At 42.0% G+C, this 19,506-nt stretch overlaps 2 protein-coding genes across 4 annotated transcripts in view; one reads left to right on the top strand and one right to left on the bottom strand.

The window, feature by feature from the left end:
- Nucleotides 1-13: 13 nt before the first annotated feature.
- On the top strand, nt 14-6,088 carry polr2c (RNA polymerase II subunit C). Of its 2 annotated transcripts, none has more exons than XM_046849280.1 (9): nt 14-241; nt 1,829-1,878; nt 1,968-2,036; nt 2,139-2,191; nt 2,289-2,417; nt 2,529-2,580; nt 2,766-2,934; nt 5,182-5,256; nt 5,833-6,088. In XM_046849280.1, exons 1-9 carry the CDS (start codon nt 156-158, stop codon nt 5,975-5,977), a joined length of 828 nt encoding a protein of 275 aa, XP_046705236.1. In that variant the 5' UTR covers nt 14-155; the 3' UTR covers nt 5,978-6,088. The 2 variants fall into 2 exon arrangements, with proteins under 2 accessions (XP_046705236.1, XP_046705237.1); XM_046849281.1 differs by having other exon boundaries at nt 108-241; nt 1,816-1,878.
- Nucleotides 6,089-8,003: 1,915 nt separating this feature from the next.
- The window catches only part of shank2b (SH3 and multiple ankyrin repeat domains 2b), a 170,832-nt gene continuing 159,329 nt past the window's right edge, over nt 8,004-19,506 (bottom strand). Inside the window, exons 11-15 of one of the 2 annotated variants that reach the window (XM_046849278.1) lie at nt 18,593-18,652; nt 18,193-18,317; nt 17,919-18,030; nt 14,750-17,144; nt 8,004-13,682 (exon numbers count right to left, since the gene is read on the bottom strand). In XM_046849278.1, the coding sequence (XP_046705234.1) occupies nt 13,178-13,682; nt 14,750-17,144; nt 17,919-18,030; nt 18,193-18,317; nt 18,593-18,652 (3,197 nt within the window). In that variant the 3' untranslated portion in view covers nt 8,004-13,177. The remainder of the gene's footprint in view (nt 13,683-14,749; nt 17,145-17,918; nt 18,031-18,192; nt 18,318-18,592; nt 18,653-19,506) is intronic. The other variant, XM_046849277.1, reaches the window with a different exon arrangement.

Genomic DNA, 19,506 nt, shown 5'->3' with positions numbered 1-19,506 from the left:
ACCCGGAAATAAACACATGCCGCCCTATAGGACCAAAGAAGCGGCAGTGAATGTTATTGTCGCGGTGCAGCGCTGATTTCTGTTCGCTATAAAACGCTGTATTGACTTTGGTTTTTACGCGTTTAATATTTATTTCCGTTTGGTTATAATCGAGGATGCCGTATGCCAACCAGCCAACAGTAAAAATCACAGAGCTGACGGACGAAAATGTGAAGTTTGTGATCGAGAACACGGACTTGGCGTGAGTGCGCGCTAGCTGAGACCGCTAGCTAAAGATGCTACATCACTGCTAGGGTCATAAATACAACCTCATTGTTTACACAGAAACAAAATGTAGTTTAGCATAAACCAGACGTTCAAATAGTAACGTTGTGCAAATGAAGGGCAGATAAATATGTAAATATTTGCAAAACATATAAATATAAAGGCTCCAGTCAGTGACAAATAGTAAGAATGAATGAACAGAAATTAATGAATGATTGAATATGTGTGTATTAAAATGTAGATAAATAGATAGAAACTAAGTACTATTCAACATTTAACATTTATTATTATTTATTTTCAGCATTATAAGAATTGACACATCCAAAGTATGATATAATAAACAAAGACATGTTTAATAATCCTGAATATGTTTTACATTTTCGATTGTCCAAAGTAACTATTTAGCTTGAGATCATCAGATTCATGAGGTAGTCACCTGGAATAGTTTGCAGTTCACAGTTGCGCTATGTCAAGACTTAATTTGTGACAGTTGTTAGCTGTACAAGTGCAACTACTTTACAAATCTATGTTATCCTCAGTGAGTCAAGAGAGAAAACAGTACATAACTTTAAGAAGTGCAGTCTCCAAAACCGTCAATCGCTCTGATGAAACAGGCTCTAATGAGTACCATCCCAGAAAAGAAAGACAGAGAGCTACCTCTGCTGCACAGAATAAATCGATTAGAATTTCCAGCCTCAGAAACGTCCGATTTACATAAATGCTCCTTGGAGCTCAAGTGGCAGACATATTTCAACATTCACTATTCAGACGAGACTGCACCAGTCTGTGGAAGAAGACTTGTTCTTCGTAAGAACAACAAGCAGACGAGACATGCTTGGCCCAAAAACACAAAGAATGGATGTTCAGAACATTACATTGTAGAACAGTAAAAAATCTATCCGCTGTGTCTTTGTTAGACGTGCATAAGGTGAACAGACGGTTCCTGAATGTGTTGTAATCACTGTGAAACATGTAGGACGATGTGTGATGGTTTTAAAGGTGCTGGTGATTTAGTCAAAATTGAAGGAAACACCACAGCATTTTGCACATTTTGACATGCCATCCCATCTGGTTTGCACTTAGTGGACCATACTTTATTTTCCAACAGGACAATCACCCCAAACACACCTTTAGGTTATGTAAGAGCTCTTTATTCAAGAAGGAGAGTGAAAGGAGTGTGCATCAGATGCCCCAGCCTCCATAGTCATCCAATCTAAAATCCAGTTTAGATGGTAGGGATGAGTTGGACCTCAGAGTGAAGGAAAAGCAACCAACAAGCACTCAACACCTCTGGGAAATCCCTAAGAATGTTGGAAAACCATTCCAGGGGACTACCTCATGAGGTTGTCTGAGAGAATGCCTTTGTCTTCAAATCAAAAGGCTGCTACTTTGAAGAATCGAAAATATATTCTGGACTTTTGCAGTCTGACTGTTGGGGAACGCACTTCTTTGCTGAAAGCAGGAGGGTGAAGAGTGTGTGAGGGGTATGTGTGGTGTCAGATACAGTGCTTGTGACTCTGTACATATGAGTTGTTGTTTTTTCCTGTTCTGTTTTTGAAAACAGGGTTGCGAACTCCATCAGGCGAGTGTTTATGTCTGAGGTACCAACCATTGGTGAGAGTCATCACTTTAAATCAGAAATCATCTCTGATTTGTTTAGCATGCTCTAACCAAACAAACGTTTTTTTTTTCCACGTTTTAAGCAATCGACTGGGTTCAGATCGACGCCAATTCATCGGTTCTCCACGATGAGTTCATTGCACACAGAGTGGGTGTGTGTCTGCTTTTCACTTCTTTTCCAAATCTTTTCTTCCTCCTGATGCTTTCATCATGACCATGTGTATGATCAGTAATGATGTGTTTTACTCTTTCAGGACTCATTCCACTGACCAGCGATGACATCGTGGACAAAATGCAGTACTCCAGGGTGAGTTTATTGGTATAGAAAGAAGACATTCCTAAGTGCTACTGGAAGTTTGTGTAGTGCAAATCTTTCTACACGATTGCCCTGCGTTCTCTGTTAGGACTGCACGTGCGACGATTTCTGTCCAGAATGCTCAGTGGAACTCACCCTGGACGTGAGATGCACCGAAGACCAGACGCGTCACGTGACATCGCGGGACCTGCTCTCTAATAACCCCAGAGTTATTCCTGTGAGTCGCAGTAACCTGAACAAACCTCTTTTCCCACCATACACACACAGATATGTGTTTTTGTTTTATATACACACACTAACAGAAAGCTTGTTCTTTTCCTTTCTTCAGGTAACCTCAAGAAGTCGAGATAACGACCCTAATGACTACGTAGAGCAGGATGGTGAGGATCCCGGCTCTCTCTTTCACATCAGAGACTCTGTAAAGCACTGAGCTGGAAATTTTATGAGCTGAGCCACTGAATGCCTTTAGTTCCGCACCCTCTTTCCATAAACATTGTGTGGCTGCTGGTACATTTAAGTCTGTTTTGGCTTGACCTTTGAATCCCCGTCTTTATCTTGATTCCAGACATCCTGCTGGTGAAGCTACGAAAGGGTCAGGAGCTCCGTCTCCGAGCGTATGCCAAGAAGGGCTTCGGCAAGGAACACGCCAAGTGGAACCCAACAGCAGGGGTGGCCTTTGAGTACGACCCAGACAATGCTCTGAGACACACGGTGTACCCCCGTCCTGAGGAATGGTACGTGCCTTTTTTTATATCCCGAAAATTTTACCATTAGCTTTACGGGTGCAGCTTTACCACTAGGGTTGCAAAGGGGTGGAACATTTCCAAGTCTTTCCATCGGATCTTCATCTGGGGAATTTTGGAAATAGTTGGAAACTCAGGAATTTATTTTCATTAACCATATATATATATATATATATATATATATATATATATATATATATATATATATATATATATACACTGTAATTTCCAAACTAATAAACGCACCCATATATAAGCCGCACCCACCCCCAGTGTCTACACTAAAACTAATGAACTTTACACAGGCTTTAACGAAAGACAGTGTCTGTTACACGGCTTGTATCTAAACAGTAGCCTACCAAGAAAGTCATTGTTCACTGTCTTCCTGCTTCCTTACACAACAATTTCTCTCAAAAGTTTTTCTTTTGGCATCGTCATGTGTTTAAAAATTACCATCAGTGAAGCTTTTCTCCCGATGCCGTGCAGCTCAGAACACAGGTGAAGTGTGTTTTTTCATGCCCGGTTGTTTTCAGCGCGATGAATGATTCGCATTTCCTGTAGACAGTCCGAGTGAGCGGCAGATCAAACGTCAGAGGAATCTTATCCATATTTATGATGTGGTGCGGCCCGATTCAGTGGGAGCGCATCTGATTTAATATAAAGAGTTTCATTGGTTCACCTGAACCCGTTCGGAAATTTCAATGGTCTAATGTTTTTGGGCTCAGTTTTTTGGCTTGAAGCTTGTGAAACTGGGAAAAACTCAGGAAAAATCCATAAATTAGCCGCTTCATTGTTTAAGCCGCGGAGTTCAAAGTGTGGGGAAAAAAGTAGCGACTTATAGTCCGGAAAATATGATAATTGCATCATATATAAAACTGGGAAATGACATTTCTGACTTTGATGTAATTGTTAGTAATATTTGTTGCACTATTTGTGTAATAGCTTACACACAGCACAAGGAAGTTTTAAACATGGATGTAATATTTCTGTCATTTACGAATAATTTTTTCTTTTTCCAAGAATTGATGTGTGTTATTAGGAGTGTAAGGGTACACAAGATTCACAGTTCGGTACGGACCTCGGTTTTTAAGTCACGGTTCGGTTAAATTTCGGTCCCGTCAGAGGGAAGAAACTCGAAACACAAAATTGCTTGTATTTTCTTTTTATTAACAAAGTTTATTATTAATAATATTTGTGATCAACATTTGAACAGTTGACATTTTTAAAAACAATTAGAATCTTGGTGAAATAATATATACCCCATTTGGGTTATACAGATGTGTATGTAAGAGTGTGTGTGTGTGTGAGATTTACAATGAAATATAAATATTTTATATCTACTTAACTGTTTTATTTATTTCAGCATACTTTAACAAATGTCTTCATTCCTTCCACCCTTCATTCCTCCACTCCCTCGAATATGCGCAATTGGCAGGATTTTCTTCTTTTAAAAGAAACGATTGAAGATGGACATAAATCGCTAAAGAGTCAATAGTGTTAGCATTAGCCGCTAACCAGGAAGTGGATTAAGTAGCCACAGTGACACTACACTAACTCAAATTTATTTTTACCCCTAGCATTGTTGTGTATGTTTAAAAGTTTAAAAATATGAATAATAAATTAAAAATAAATGCTGAAATCGCATGTGTGAAATCGAAAAGTGCGAGGCGGAGATTACAAAAAATTTGCGGTCCGCCACTTAATACGTTCCTGAGGAAACTCGGATTTAACTATGTTGTGCATGTGAAAAGGAACCGAACCGAAACCGACCCGAAAAGCCCTGAAGCAGAATATTTCAGTACGAATACGTTTACCGTTACACCCCTAGTGTTTTGTTATGGAGGAACGCACAGTGCATGTAGGGGGCGTGGCCTCAGCAGCCCTTCAGTAAGTGTGCATGTGATTTGATGAATGTGCAGGGAAGACATTCAAAAGGTTCCTTGTTATTGGCTAACCTGCAATTTTGTACATTTCCAGTTAATTCACATAAATTCCCGGTGAAAGTTTACAGTCTTGAAAATACCTGGAATTTTGCAGCCCTATTTACCACGGAATATAACAAAGCACCGGCATTCAGCAGTTACTATAGAAACGCATTACAACGAGCATGTTAGAATAAAACCAATTTGCCTTGTAGCTGCAACTTCTGTCAGAGCTGCTGTGATAGAATGAATCAACACCTTTTGACCAATCACATTCAAGAATTCATCAGTATTTCTTTTTGTTATTTTTTTGCAGGCCGAAGAGCGAGTACTCTGAGCTTGAGGAGGAGGAAGTCCAAGCTCCATATGACCCCAATGGCAAACCAGAGAGGTACATGTATTATGTAATGTAGGAACAGATCCCTTCCAATCAATTCATTCAATAAATCCTTCCTTTCAGTCAGTCTATCCCTCCATCCAAGTTATCCAATTCATTATAAATTTTTATTTTAACAATTAATTATTCATTCAATTAATCTATATATTCATCCATGGATCATTCCATTCCATCTCTTCAATCTATCCTTTCATCCAATTGGTCCATCTATCCAAGGTCTTTCTACCTAAACTACTCATTCAATGATCAATCTAATCCGTCTTTCCATCCGATTGGTCCATTCATTTGGTCGATCTAAAGATTATCTACCTAATCCATTCATCCATTGAACATTCCAATTTATCCCTCTATCCAATCTATTCCATTCATTCAATCAATTAAATCATTATACAGTAGTCCGTTATGTAGAACTGGAGATGATCATTGCCCACACTGTGATGGACGGGTGTCCACAAACGTTTAGCCACACAGTGTATGTTTTATTGTAAGTTTTATTTATAATCCAGTCTGACGCTTAATATACAAACTCGAAACGTACACGACGTGTAACGCGTCTCGGTTTCTCCACAGGTTTTACTATAATGTGGAGTCGTGCGGTTCTCTCCGGCCCGAGACGATCGTGATGTCTGCTCTGGCTGTGCTCAAGAAGAAGCTGAGCGACCTACAGACGCAGCTGAGCCACGAGATCCAGAGCGACGTCCTCACCATCAATTAGACAGAGAGAGAGAATTTGTTGAGATGTTGTACAGCACAGGAAGTGGGTTTATATATTTTTTACTTATTACTGACGAATCCGTAAAATAAATTGTCTTGACGTATACAAAAACGATTCCAAATGAATTCTTTTCACAATTATGAGGGAATAAAATGGGAAGATTGTATGTTTGGAGGTACTGAGAGGATTGAGATCAGGAAATACTGCTACAAAAAAAGGTGGGGGGGATTTTGAGCAGATTGTGACAATGCTACGGTTAGCATGCAACACAAAGTGTTTGTAGACACCGAGCATCAGGTTCGTATGTGCTTTCTGAACATCTCATTCCAGATGTGCTGTTATAATAAGCGCCACTCTTCTGGGAAGGCTTTGCATGAGATTCTGCGGTTCGACGGATCCGTTTATTCAGGAAGAAGAGCCGAAGTGAAATCGGATCAGGCTCTGATGTTGGTCGACGAGGTTCAGGATTCTGGGGGACCCTCTTCCGCTCCACCCTTCACTTCACACACCGTCTTCATGGAGCTCAGTTTGTGCACAGAGGTGTTGACATGCTGGAAGTGTGTTCGTATCTGTATTATTGGAGGGAAATTGTAATTCTACAGCACACTAAAACACTACAGTTTTGTGCTTCGACATTTTTATTTATGGCATTTGGCAGATGCACTTTACATCCACATCTGTATTTGAGGGTAAATGATTTTGGTCAGCAGCTCAGTTCCTACAGTTAAAATTTTGTATGTCTCAGTGAAACTATTGCGATGCATTGTGCCTTAAAGCACATGATTCATGAATTTCCACTCTGGGATGGGATCAATAAATTCAATCGATCAATCATATATCCGTTCTAAACATGCGCTTCTGACTTTAAATCCTCTCTGCACTTCCGGGATACAAGCACATGGCAAAAAGACTACATGTAAATGTAAAAGAAAAAAAAGACCACCAGGGGGCAGCACAGAACAACCTTATTTCAATTACTAACCAAAAGGCGTTAAGTGGAAAAACTTTTTGAGTCTGGAAACAAAAAACGATTTAATGTGATTCTTCTGAAATCCATCACATTTATCTAGACTAAGTGTTTGTTTTTATTTTCCTAAAGGCCACCACTCACATCACATGAAAGTCATTTTACTTGTATATTTACATGTATATTACATAAAAGCAAAACTTTTTTCTTTCACTCCACGAGGCGTTTTTAAAGCTGGGGTTGGAGCGGAGGTTCGGCCACACAGCCCACCTGAAGCACAGATGGTCAAGGGCATAAGAAGTGGCAGCTTGGCAATACTGGGATTTGAACCCTAACCACCCTTCTGAAAACAGTAACCTGAGATACCACTTCCCATGAAACCCATTCACATTTGTTACACATCAGACTGTACAATATTCCTTTCATTCTACATGTATGGCGTTTGGCAGACACCCTTATCCAGAGCAACAGAGTTCTCTCATTTATCCGACGGAACAGTCGATGGCCTTGATCAAGTTTTAATCAGAAGTTCACTGTATTAACCACTGAGCTGCTTTTTCCTGCTTTGGTCCTCTGTACAAGTTTAGGATCTAGAGGACAAGTCAGCCAAAATGAATCAAATGTATCATCAGCACAACATTGAACAAAACAAAGTGTGTGAAGATTCTTCTTGTACAACCAACGATAAGAAATTTCCGAATGTCACGAAGTTATGCTTCAGAGAGATTAAATGTTACTCTCCCTCTCACACACACACACACACACAGACATGAATCCACCTGGAAAGGAATCATTTTCCGAATCAGAAGAGGTCCGAGACCCGATTTGTGTGCGATCTCTGGTTCGTAAATCATTCACACGACACATGGAAATTTTATCTTCGTCTTTTAATTACAGGATCTAAAAGAAGCAGGTGACAGCCATTAGCTCAATATTTTAATATTTTTCTATTTCACTGAGACCTATATATAAATTCTCGATTGGTTGAAATAGCATTGATATACTGTACGTGGAATACTGGCAAAACCGGACCCCACTTTTGAAAGAAAACGACACCCCGAAAAAACAAACAACCAAAAAAAAAAAGTTTCCCTTAAGAGTGTGTATTGCTTCTTAACCGATATCACATACATTTTTTTTGGCACACCACAAATCAGTTAAATGTCATAAAAATCTCAAATATTTCTATAAATCTTTAAAATACTGTGCTGTTTTTCTTTTCTCCTAAAATAAGCTATATAGAGATGATCGATAACTCTAACTCCTCTAAGGTAGAGATAAGCAAACATGTTGCTGCACTTTTTCACTGCATACTTACACCGCTGTGGGTTTCAACTGTCCTCTGTTACCCTCACTCAGTTCACTCACACACACACACACACACACACACACACACACACACACACACACACAGAGGACACTCAAGGTAAAAAAAAAAGACGAACTGTAGGACGCTGCTGGAGATGATCACAATCATCACTGGAAAGGATCATCATCTGAACAGCGTACGTGACTTTTGTGACTAAAACCAAGTTTGATAAATGTGGAGATGATTTCCGTCTGATTTATCGTGTGTCCAAGATCATATCTGATTGGACTTTAGCTCTGATAGCTGTCATTGTCTCTCCGAAAATGTCTGTGGTTCATATTTAAAGCAAAACTCCACCCTGATACTCGCTGAAGATTCAAATGGTGCTGTTTTTTTATGATGATGCTGGTGATGATTTGATGCACACTTTAACACGGAGGTGGACGGAGACGGGGGACGGGACGTAATCGTTACCACGTTATCATGCTCGCCATTTTGTAGTGTAAAATCCAATGATGTTGATTCGCCTACATGATACAGTTGTGTAGGTGAGGCGGTCCGAGTTGGGATCTGTGCAGGACCCTCGAGTTCTTCCACTCCAACCTTCACACACCATGTCTTCATGGAGTTCACGTTGTCCTTTTGTCCACTAGGTGCTAAAACATTAGATCCTCTTAGAAAGAACTGCATATGGGTGTGATGGTCAGGTGAGGACAGAAGATTGTAGATTAAAATAGTTTGTATATTAGAGTTTAAAGTTTGTTATCCCATTGAACACTCTCTGCTGAAGTTGATTGTCATATTGTAACGAGAAATCCAACAATGCTGGTGCTGGTGACCGACTCCAAAGATCCAGAATCCTTCATGCAGTTGCTCTGAGTTGGTGATCTGTGAGCTTGATGGCTTTAATAACGGTATTAACGTCAGTTGAATCGTGGGAAATGGAACAGTTTGTACGGCTGTGTAGACGGGAGATCGGGACTTTTTAGGTATTTAGGTAGAAAATAAAGCAAGGGTTAAATCCTGCTGCGATTCTGATGACACGTCCCAGTAAAACAAAAAAACACAAAAAGCCCATGAATTTCCATGTAACTGAAGATCATACAGGGTGGAGTTTTCCTTCACGCTAGCACTTTGTTACAAAACAGAACATTGCATCCATTATGCACTGTAGGAATTGATCAAATATTCTATTGATTAAGTGATTAAATATTTCTCACTGATGGCCAACGTTTGAGGTTCTGAGCGACTGCTAGAGAGCCGACACAGAGCTTAGGAGAAAGTTCCTTAAAGAGCAACTCCAGCATTTAGTTTCCTGTTTGTCTCGCCCCTGTCTGTTAGTCGCCCTGATGTGAGGACACCAACAGTCCCTCAATCTGTTGACGACTTTGTTTCCTTGGCAGCACGTAATGACTGTAACACTTTGCCTGTTCTTTAACACACACAATGTTTTACTTCAACGTGTTTAAGTGCGACGTGATGAAGGATAAGTGTTAAAGATCACTGGACGGCTACTATTTTCTGCATATACCTTTCTAGTGATGTGATGGCCACATTACAGATGATCTACACTATATATGTTGAGAGCTGAAGCTCCGAATTCTGATGAATGAACGCATGAGTTGTGGGCCGCCTGAATTGAATAGTTTAACCTGCACTAGAGGTGGTTTTATTTTAGTGCCGTTCCCTAATGTGACCAATCCCACCCACTCCTGCAGTTATTTCTCTTTGTACAGTGTAGTCTGAAATGACATGGACAAACCACACACAAGATATATAATTTATGGACAAAAGTGTTGGGATACCTGACTGTTCTCCAAACAAAGATGGAGACACACAGTTGTACAGAATGTCTTCGGATGCAGTAGTATTACATTTTCCCTTCACTCAAACTAGCAGATCTGAACCCTCTCCAGCAATGCCTCTGTGCACAAAGCCAGCTCCATGAAGATACGCCTTACATGCGTTAGAGAGGAGATCTTAAGAAGTCTGCTATAGAGCTCTAACCCTACTGAACACCTTGGGGATGAATTGGAACACTGACTAGACCCCCAAGCCTCCTCAACCTATCAGTACCTGATATATATATACATACAGTTCAACCTCGATACTCGCGGGGGTTACGTTCTATGACCCCTCGTGAGTAACAAAAAATGGCGAAGTTTTGACTCTCCTTTTGATGGTTCCTTTTTCAGGGGGACTTTTGTACTGTACTGTTAACTCGACAAAATAAAGGTTTTTTTACTATCAGTCTGGTTCCGAACGAAAAGTCGCGAACTATCGAGGTCGCGAGTATCGAGGTTCCACTGTATATATATAATATAATTGAATATTCAGGACTAGTTCTTGGTTACTAGATTATGCAGACCTGCGTGTACTCACACTGTTCACTGTTACATTTTTTGTCAAATCCTTTTCACTGGAGACACTTTGATTTGCGATATCATGGATTGTAAAATGTTCCTGACATTCTTGCAGAGCATATCGTCATAAAAAAATATTTATACTACATTATAAAATCAAAGCAGTCTTTTCTAGAGGTCTAAGACTTTCTGACCCAACTGGTCATATATTCAAATCTATTTTGTTGGCTCATTTTCCTAAAGATACGAGGTGGTATCAAAAAGTTCTAAGACTAGTATAGTAACATGCCATCAGATTACAGCACGAGGCTGCACGCACAATCACAGGGAGCACCGACCTTCGTAATTCAGTGTGCTGAAAGACACCTTTCTGTGTACAGAGGGAGTTGTGCGACTTTTGCTATTCTGACCACCTGCGTTACCACGTCTGCGATTCTGACCACGTGCACACCCCTTACACGCGAGTTTCTTGCCGGGAACCACGTGATCTCACTTCCACACCCACCCTATTCGCCCGATTTGGCTCCTGTGGACCCAAAGATGAAGATCCAGTTGTTTTGATCCAGTGTGAATTGCAGAAGGTGCTGGACACGTTTTGAAAAGAAGACTTTCAGGAAGTGGTAGGAACGCTGGGAGCGCTGTATTGCTGTGCATTGGGACTAATATGAAGGTGATAGTATGTAAACATAGATAAATAAAGTACTTTCTCGTAAACAGAGCGAGTCTCAAAACTTTTTGGAACCACCTCGTAACCGGTGACACAAACATAAATCCTACCCTTCCACATCCAACACAATCAGCTATTAATAAAAAAAACAAAGGAGATTTTGTTCCCTCCGTGAGGATCATGTCCTGGTGCCGAGCTTTGGGTAATGTCAAATATTTTTTAAGGCATTTGACACTACTGTATGTTACACTCATCTGCGAGGCGAATGACTTTCAAGTAAAAAACTAACCTACATGAACCACTGCAACAAAACAGAACTGCTCGATTGGTATGGCATGTTTGTGTCTGATTCACCTGCACACTGAGGTATTTTGATTGTGAGGAAATGAATAAGCTTTGCTCCCTGGATAAACTGACGTCACACACCTTGACTCCGAGGTCAGTTCTTGATACAGTACCATAGCAGAGCTTTTTTATGAAATCAGTGGAGTTGCTCTTTAAATAAACCTTTAACTCCTCAGCTTTATTTTTAGACAGCATTGTGGCTCACTTATTTGAAGCTGCCAAATGAATAAATATAAGCGAAAAAAAAAAAAAAAAATTCCTGAACGTAAAGCAAAAAAGGCATGATTATCCCATAACACAAACTTAAGACCAAAGCAGCACTGCAGGAATGAGTAATCTGTAAATCGTACATCTGAAAAAAGGGGGAAAAAAATTCAGTGCAGTTACAGATTGCCTAAAACAACAGCATGGGAAAAAAAGGGTTCACTCTCTTGCATTCGAATCACAAAGCAACTATAAAATATCTAGTAAACCGCTGACCGTTTTAGGTCGAGACAGAATATGTATGACGATGTTGCCTGCAGTAGAGGAAAGACACATTCAGGTCATTGGATCAAGTGTAGCCTTGTGTCTAACAGCTGTGTCCTGAGACATAAGGGACGTTTCTCTGAAGGCAACTCTTCAAACGTTCGAACGTAAATACGCTAAACCCGGCACGAACATCTTCGCTCCGGTAATCCAGTTAAATCAAATACTCGTCAGTCGTTGTCATGACAACCAAAGTAAAACAGCTGGAAGATGATCATAAAACGAAAAAGAACTAAACGAAAGCAAGTGGCAGGAATGCAGTCAAACCTCACAATGTGGAAGACATGTAATATCAGTAGATATTACACTGCAGAAAGACTTGAGTGATTTTGACCCATTCTGACAAGTACCTCATGTTTTACTGCATTCAAAGACATAAATATGGAAAAAGCATGATGTCTTTACACACACACACACACACACAAACACACACACACACACACACACATGCACATAAGTGACCCTTGACGTTTCTGGTCAAGATGCTTGGGTCATGAACATGTGAACTGAGGAACAGCTGGATACCAAAATGCGGTCATCTTGAAAAAAATCCATGTAGGTCCGGGTCAAATACGTAGAAGAAGGAAGGAAAAAAAAAAGCATGACTTTTCAGCCAATACTCAGACGATCCTTCCCTAGTTGCTGAAGAAATATTCTCTGGATAATTGTCTTAGCAAAGATAGAAAATGGAAGGCCAGCTCTGCTGGTTCTTCAGTTAATTTGCACGAGGCCTGAGTCCATAAAACCCAAAAACAGCAAAGAGCTCTGGTGTGTGTGTGTGAATGTGTGTGTGGGGACTGTACAGTGTGTTTGGCTTGACGTCGTCCATCACCGGCTGGAACTTTCATGTGAGAAGAGCTTTCTTGAAGAAAAATTTTCTTCAGGATGCAAGTGCTCCCTAGAAATCCTTTCCAGCTGACATGGAAAAAATCCCCAAGGTATTAAAATAAGCAAAAGAAAAATGAGTAAGGAACAAATGAAGCTCAAGAACCAAAAAACAATTGCTTGTGCTGTCCCACTCTCATCTGTCAAGCAGCAGCTTGAGTGCACGTTCGATGTTCATGCGATGGCCGACGCGTGTCACTCCTAGGTCAATTAGGTCCTGTTTCTGCAGGCTGGGCAGGTGTGTGCCCTCTATGTCGTTCTCCAGGAAGGCGTCTCTGTGTTCAGCCAGGTTGAGGCTTTCTAGCCAGTCAGCCACGTCCTGTTTGGTCCACGAAAGAACCGCCTTGGAGGCGAATGGCTTGCCGGAGGCGGCCTGAAGGAACGAGAGGGGCGAAGGTGAGCGACTTCGGCCCTGTACCGAGGACGTGGTGCTCACGGCAGGTAGAGAGGAGGATGACGAGGAGCAGCTCAGAATTGGAGGAGGAGATGTGAGGCTCGGGCTCGAGGGATGGCGATGGTGATGCAAGCTCTCAGCCTGTCGGCATGGCGATGGCGCAGGCACGTTCGGACCGGGCTGATTGGTGAAGGACACTCCGGGGTTCGGCTGGGTTCCTGAGATGAGGGACACACTGTCCTGATTTCTAAAGAAAAACAATAAGAAACAACTTTAATCCAAAAAAGAAATCAGTGAAGTTTTTTGGTCATTACATAACTATGAAATAGCTAGTAATATGTAAGTCAAAGGGACTCAATTTAAGTCTTCAAGGTGTTTCTATCCAGGGAGGATTCATTATGTCATCATTCGTAGAGGTCTTTTTTTGCCGATTAATCAGTACCGATATAAGATTGCTGGAAAAAGTCCATCCAGAGATAAAGGAAGTAGAAGACCAGTCACCATACATTGCAAATCAGATAGAAACAAAAGCAAGTGAAAGATTGCAAATAGTAGGAAAAAGCAAACCATTTTACCTGGATATAGGCAGATAAAACTAAGCTTGCCAATATTTGGTGAACCATATAATTTAAAGCTAAAATTCTTTCATTGTTAATCTATACAAATTTTACAACCTCTGAGGAATAAAAAAACAGCTAGTTGATTATATGAGTATATGAGTACTGTACAAAACAGGGTATTTTGGGTCAGTCTTTTTGTCTGTAAATAACCACTGATCTCTATAGCAAATGAGGGTCAGGCTTAAAAGGTCTGCAGTGGGAGGAGGCATCAGAGTGTCTTCTTTAAGAAAACGTGCCCAATATAGTCACACAACCCAAACTACCAATACACACAGATCAAGCTGTGCTGTTTTTTTAAGGCTAAGAACACTGTAAAATCATGCGACTTTAAATACATAAACCTTTGTCATCACTAGTACTAGATGAGATTTTTTTTTTACATCCATAAGGGGGCTTTTGAAAACCCTCACAGGGGCAGTTCATGAATATAATAGTTAAGGAATACATAGGTTGTGTTCCAAATCAGGAAAATATGCATGCACAAGCACTAGCACACCTCTCCCTGTTCTCTGGTTTCGTCTGTGTTCACCACACCAATGTTGCTCATCTTATCCTCAAGGCTGTTCTCATTATTAGGTTGCTAGGCAACTTGTTCTTTCATGAGCTCAACACACACACACACACAAATCTGTGTAGCTAAATAAATGTCTGTGTTACTGGGGTGGGTGTTGGTGGCTGCAATGGGGCAACATACCTCAATCCAAAATGAGTTCTACATCCTGGGGGAGAGTCTAGAGCTTCCTCTGGCTTTGGTGCTTTGTCTTTGCTGACATGTTGCAGAACAGAATTTATTTCTGTCAAGCCTTGGGGTTTCGTCTCTGGTCCATGTGGGGTTTTCAGATCCAGAGGTTCACCCCAAAGCTTTGAGGTTCTTTGTGTTGGGGTTTTTAGAGGTTCTGGTGGGGCAGTTCCCAGGGGTGGTGGAGGGATCGAGGAGGGCACCCTGAAAGAGCTTATGGTCTCCTCGTTTAAGGCGTCCTTGTAAAGTGCGTTGCTCTTGTTGACAGCATACTTGGCTTTGGGTTTGGGTAGGACCTGTGCCCTGTCCACCAGAAAGGCCTGACCATCTGCATAGACCATGCAAGTGTCCAGGGTCTCTCCTCCTTCTGACGATAAGGTGGAGATACTCGATACAGTGGAGACCGTACTTGTGGTCTCCAGCTGGGGGTCTCCACTGCTCCGGCTGTCCACTTCAATGCCTGAGTCAATAATGGGCTCATAAGGTTCCAGAGGTCCTGTAGGAAAGCTGGGAGGTGTGCAGTTGGTGAGAACAGTTGGTCTTTTGATCTCTTGATCTCTTGAGTTGCTTGTGGTTAAATGGGGGTAATAAGGTGCAAGCGTTGGTCCACTCACACTCATGCCATTGGATTTCTGCTTCAGAAGTTCACTGAGTGCCCCTTGGTCTTCAGGGATGTCAAAACTGTTAGCAAACTCTAACGGTGGAGGCAGGGGTTCGGCAAACACAAACTCCTCATCAATGTCAACAGAGGCCAGAGGTGGTGGAGGGATACCAAAGGGAAGTTTGACAGGCTCATCTACAGAGCTGACAGAGATCATGGTTTTTGGTGGCACTACAGAGAGAGGCTTTAGTGGTGCAGGCTTAGAAGGAACTGGCTGGTTGGGATCACGAAGCTCTCCGGGGGTGCTATCTGGACAAACATCCTCATCCCTCTCTCCTTCTGACAGGCTGTTCTCCTCAGTTTTGGTCCCATCTGTGGTATGAACCATTAGCAGCCCTGCCGACTTCTGTTGGGATGTGTCCACAATGTCTATCAGCATGTTCTTTTTCTCCTCTGGCCTTTTTTCAATCTTGCCCAGGTCAAGCTGGAACTTGGACTCAGTTTCAAATTTGGATTCCGTCATCTGTCTTCGTAGGCCCCCCCGTGGCCTGCCCATGGTGGCAGTGCTGGAAAAACTTACTTCAACATTGGGCCGAAGTTTTGTGTCAATAAAAAGTGGCTTGTTGAGATCCAGTTTGGACGGGTCACTCTTAAGTGGCAAAGGCTGTGACTGCTCTCTCATGGCCCGGTCTCTGGCAGCTAATGCTAAGGCTAATGGAGAATTGGGGTCTAGCGGTTTTCCGGTGACAGGGTGAACATAGTTCCCGCTCCCTGAGCTGTAGGTCTTGTGAGCTGGCAGGCTAATGGGACTGTGACCTGTTCTAGTGTTGAGTAACTCCCGCACCATGGTTGGCTCGGGGCTGTTAAAGTCTGTTACATTGCCCCCTCCTCGGGGGATGCTAAGCAGGGATGAAGGGGGAGCCATGAGCCGGCGTAGACGCTCATCACTGCTGAACATGCCCTCATCAATGGACTTTGAGTGTCGCAGACGAGGGGTAGGAGCGGGAGCCACATCCTCATCACCAGCATCTGTGGATCTAAACGATGGGGAATTTCTGTGAACCTCCAGCCGTTTTTCCCTGCCGGAACTAGAAGCTATGGCAGGTGCAAAAGGGCTTCCTGTATTAATGCCATCGTCAGGGCGGAGTTGGCCTGGGTGGTCGGGCGTTGAAGTTTCAATCTCCATACTGCTGCCCTGGCTGCTTTTTCCACTGCTGCTGGTGGAAGGCTCTTTGATGATGATGGTGGGTATGGGAATGGAGCAGGTCTTCTCTGGGCTATCCTCAACATTAGACTGTTTCACAAGCATGCCCTTTCTCCGTGCAGGCTTGTTTGGAACAAACAGTGCAGCATTCGCCAATTTGCCGACGTCCGAATATGGGTTCTCAGGAATCTGGGCTCGGCGCATGTGAAGGCTCTGCTGAGCAGTTGGACTGTTGCTGTAGTCTTTAGCATCATACTGTTCAGAATTCTTTTGGTAATACATGCCTTGGTCTCTCCAACCTGGACCAGGACTTGAGTCTCCTCTGTCTGAAGGAGCATTGTTCACAGTAGGACTTTGAGGGGTGAAGCCTGGTCGGATTGTGCCATAACCATGTCCAGCAGGTGTGGGGGCATTGTTGTGGGGAGGAGATGGAGGGGAAATAGCCGGTGGTGGGGGGATGTCTTCTGATGTGTCAGGCATAGATAGGCTTCTTGTAAATTTTAACATGGGAGGAGTAAGAAACTGCTTTTCTTCTTCAGTTACACCTGTGGTTAGATGATAAGTGCTAATTATTCGGAGAGCACCCACATCAAATCAGGCACCGAAAAAAACAACTTTTTCAATAAATATTTTTTAAAGAATTAGGAATTAATGTAGTCCCCAAGTTAAAATTGTTCAACTTACGATTTTCCGGTCTTATGATGACGATAGCGATATGGCATAATTGTAACATATTTGCGCACCAATTAAATTTTCGTACGATATGTTGGGACAATGTTGTTAAAGTGCATCTTTTTCTGGGTTTTTGGTGTTTTAAAATCCCAATTTTAGCTCTTGTCTAGCTCCTTTTTTTTGGCACCACCGCACACTGAAACAGAGCATGTCTGCCTCAGGCCTCCACTTGTGACCCAGGGCTCATCCTCATGCATTTATACTGTAAAGTTTATAAAGTTCGGTAGTGTAAATTGCTATCTTATATACTACCCCATACTGATCACCATTTTTGAAGACTCCTGGGTAGGCTAGGCAAGGTCATCGGAACGCATCTCCATTGTAACTCGGGGACTACCTGTATTTCAATATTTCATATAGAACCAAACGTGGCAAACAACTTTTTAATGAATACTGTTTGGTTCGATTATACATATAGTACATGATGTAAACGCAAATGTATTTATTTTTTGTTAAATTAAAATAGAAACCGTTTCTAATAAAGACACTGTGTACAACAATCACTCATCAAATCCAAAAAGCGATGAATGAACTGTGAGCACAATGCTATTGTTAAAACACATTTAAACGTTTGATTGAAAACTTGCCTATAGATGTCTGTCGGCGAATGGCTCCTTTTGGTATACCCAGGAATGGGCCTTTAGGAGTGGCTGTTACTGGTGCAGAATCCACTGACATTTCCTGGCTGTTGCACAGTGACTGCACAACCACAAATACAGGTGCGTTAAAACAGAGGGAAGGGAAATCTGCTTTGTAAAATGTGATAGATTGATGTGTTTTATTTAATTTAGACCACAAAGAGCGACTTTAAATTAGTGAATCAAACAGAAAAGCATTCCTGGGTTCAAAGGTCATGCTTACATTCATTTCTGAGGCCACGGCAAAGCACCTGCTTGTGGGGCGCGGTTTAACAGCTGCCACCCTCACGTCCACGTTCGCGTTGTCCCACACTGGCTTTTGTGGCGGGACAACCTCCTCGACTTTATCTGCACATCAGCACAGTTTCTATTTAGGGACCAGGACAGTGAAAGGACACTACGTCTATTAAATATCATCACAGGATGTACAGAATCAAGAAAAGGAACCCAAAACCAAGCAAGGGAGAGGAGGCAGAAATGAGTACATTGACACTGGTCAAGGTCAAAAGCCGTGCAAGCTCTTCCCAATTTCCGAGCGAATGTGTGTCTCAGCGGCCACTGCGCAACATGCTAGCGGGTAGCGTTTGCTTTTCATACAGCTCCCATGCATGGGAAGTGATTACTTAGGGTGACGTGAAAAACAATCCTCTTCTTCTGAGCCACAATATCTGAAAGCTGATCATCTACACAGGGGGGGGGGAGAGGGAAGTTCAGTGTCTGATTTGCTGCCATCACATTTGTCAAGTGTGCATCTGGTTACACGCACTCGCACCCACCCACACACACAAAAACACACACCCACGCCCACACACTCGCACACCATTTCTCGTTCTGTTTCACATCATAAGTCTATAAATATCCAGGATCTCAATTCCCTCTGTGTTATATAGTATGATGTCATAATCCCGTTCTCTATTCCTACTGTTTCCTAGGTTTCTGATACTGATACGCACCCTGGGCATATTATTTGACGCCTGTGAACCTACATGACACGTGATAACTGCGTTTCTCTGTTTGTTTTGTATCTATCCATTCAACTCGAGAAAAAGCCTGACAGGGAAGTACGATCATTTCATCCGCTCGCCGACGTTAAAACGAGTGTGAGCAGCTTTGCACTGGAAATATGGCATTACATTTTGCAGGTGGATTGTTGCTATATTAGATGTCTGCAGCAAGATTTCCATGACAACACCTCATTGCAGAATGATTCAAAGCTGTAGAGAGTCCTCTTACAATGATGGCTAGCTAGAACACTAGCACATCCTCATCTTTTACAAAAAAATTAATTTGCTTTAACAGTCAGACTTTTACCTGTTCACTGAGGCACATCCATTACCAGTGGAAGAAATTGAAAATAGAGATTCGGGCTGCAGCTATTCTCTGAATAATTATATATATATATATATATATATCATACACTGACCAGGCATAACATTATGATGACCTGCCTAATATTGTGTTGGTCCCCCTTTTGCTGCCCAAACAGCCTGCGGCCCGTGAAGCATTAACACCATTCACTTTTCCAGCAATTTGAGCT

The sequence above is a fragment of the Silurus meridionalis genome, chromosome 5 (genome assembly GCF_014805685.1).
Source record: "Silurus meridionalis isolate SWU-2019-XX chromosome 5, ASM1480568v1, whole genome shotgun sequence".
Classification (NCBI taxonomy): Eukaryota; Metazoa; Chordata; class Actinopteri; order Siluriformes; family Siluridae; genus Silurus; species Silurus meridionalis.
This window is presented reverse-complemented; position numbering and strand designations above follow the sequence as displayed.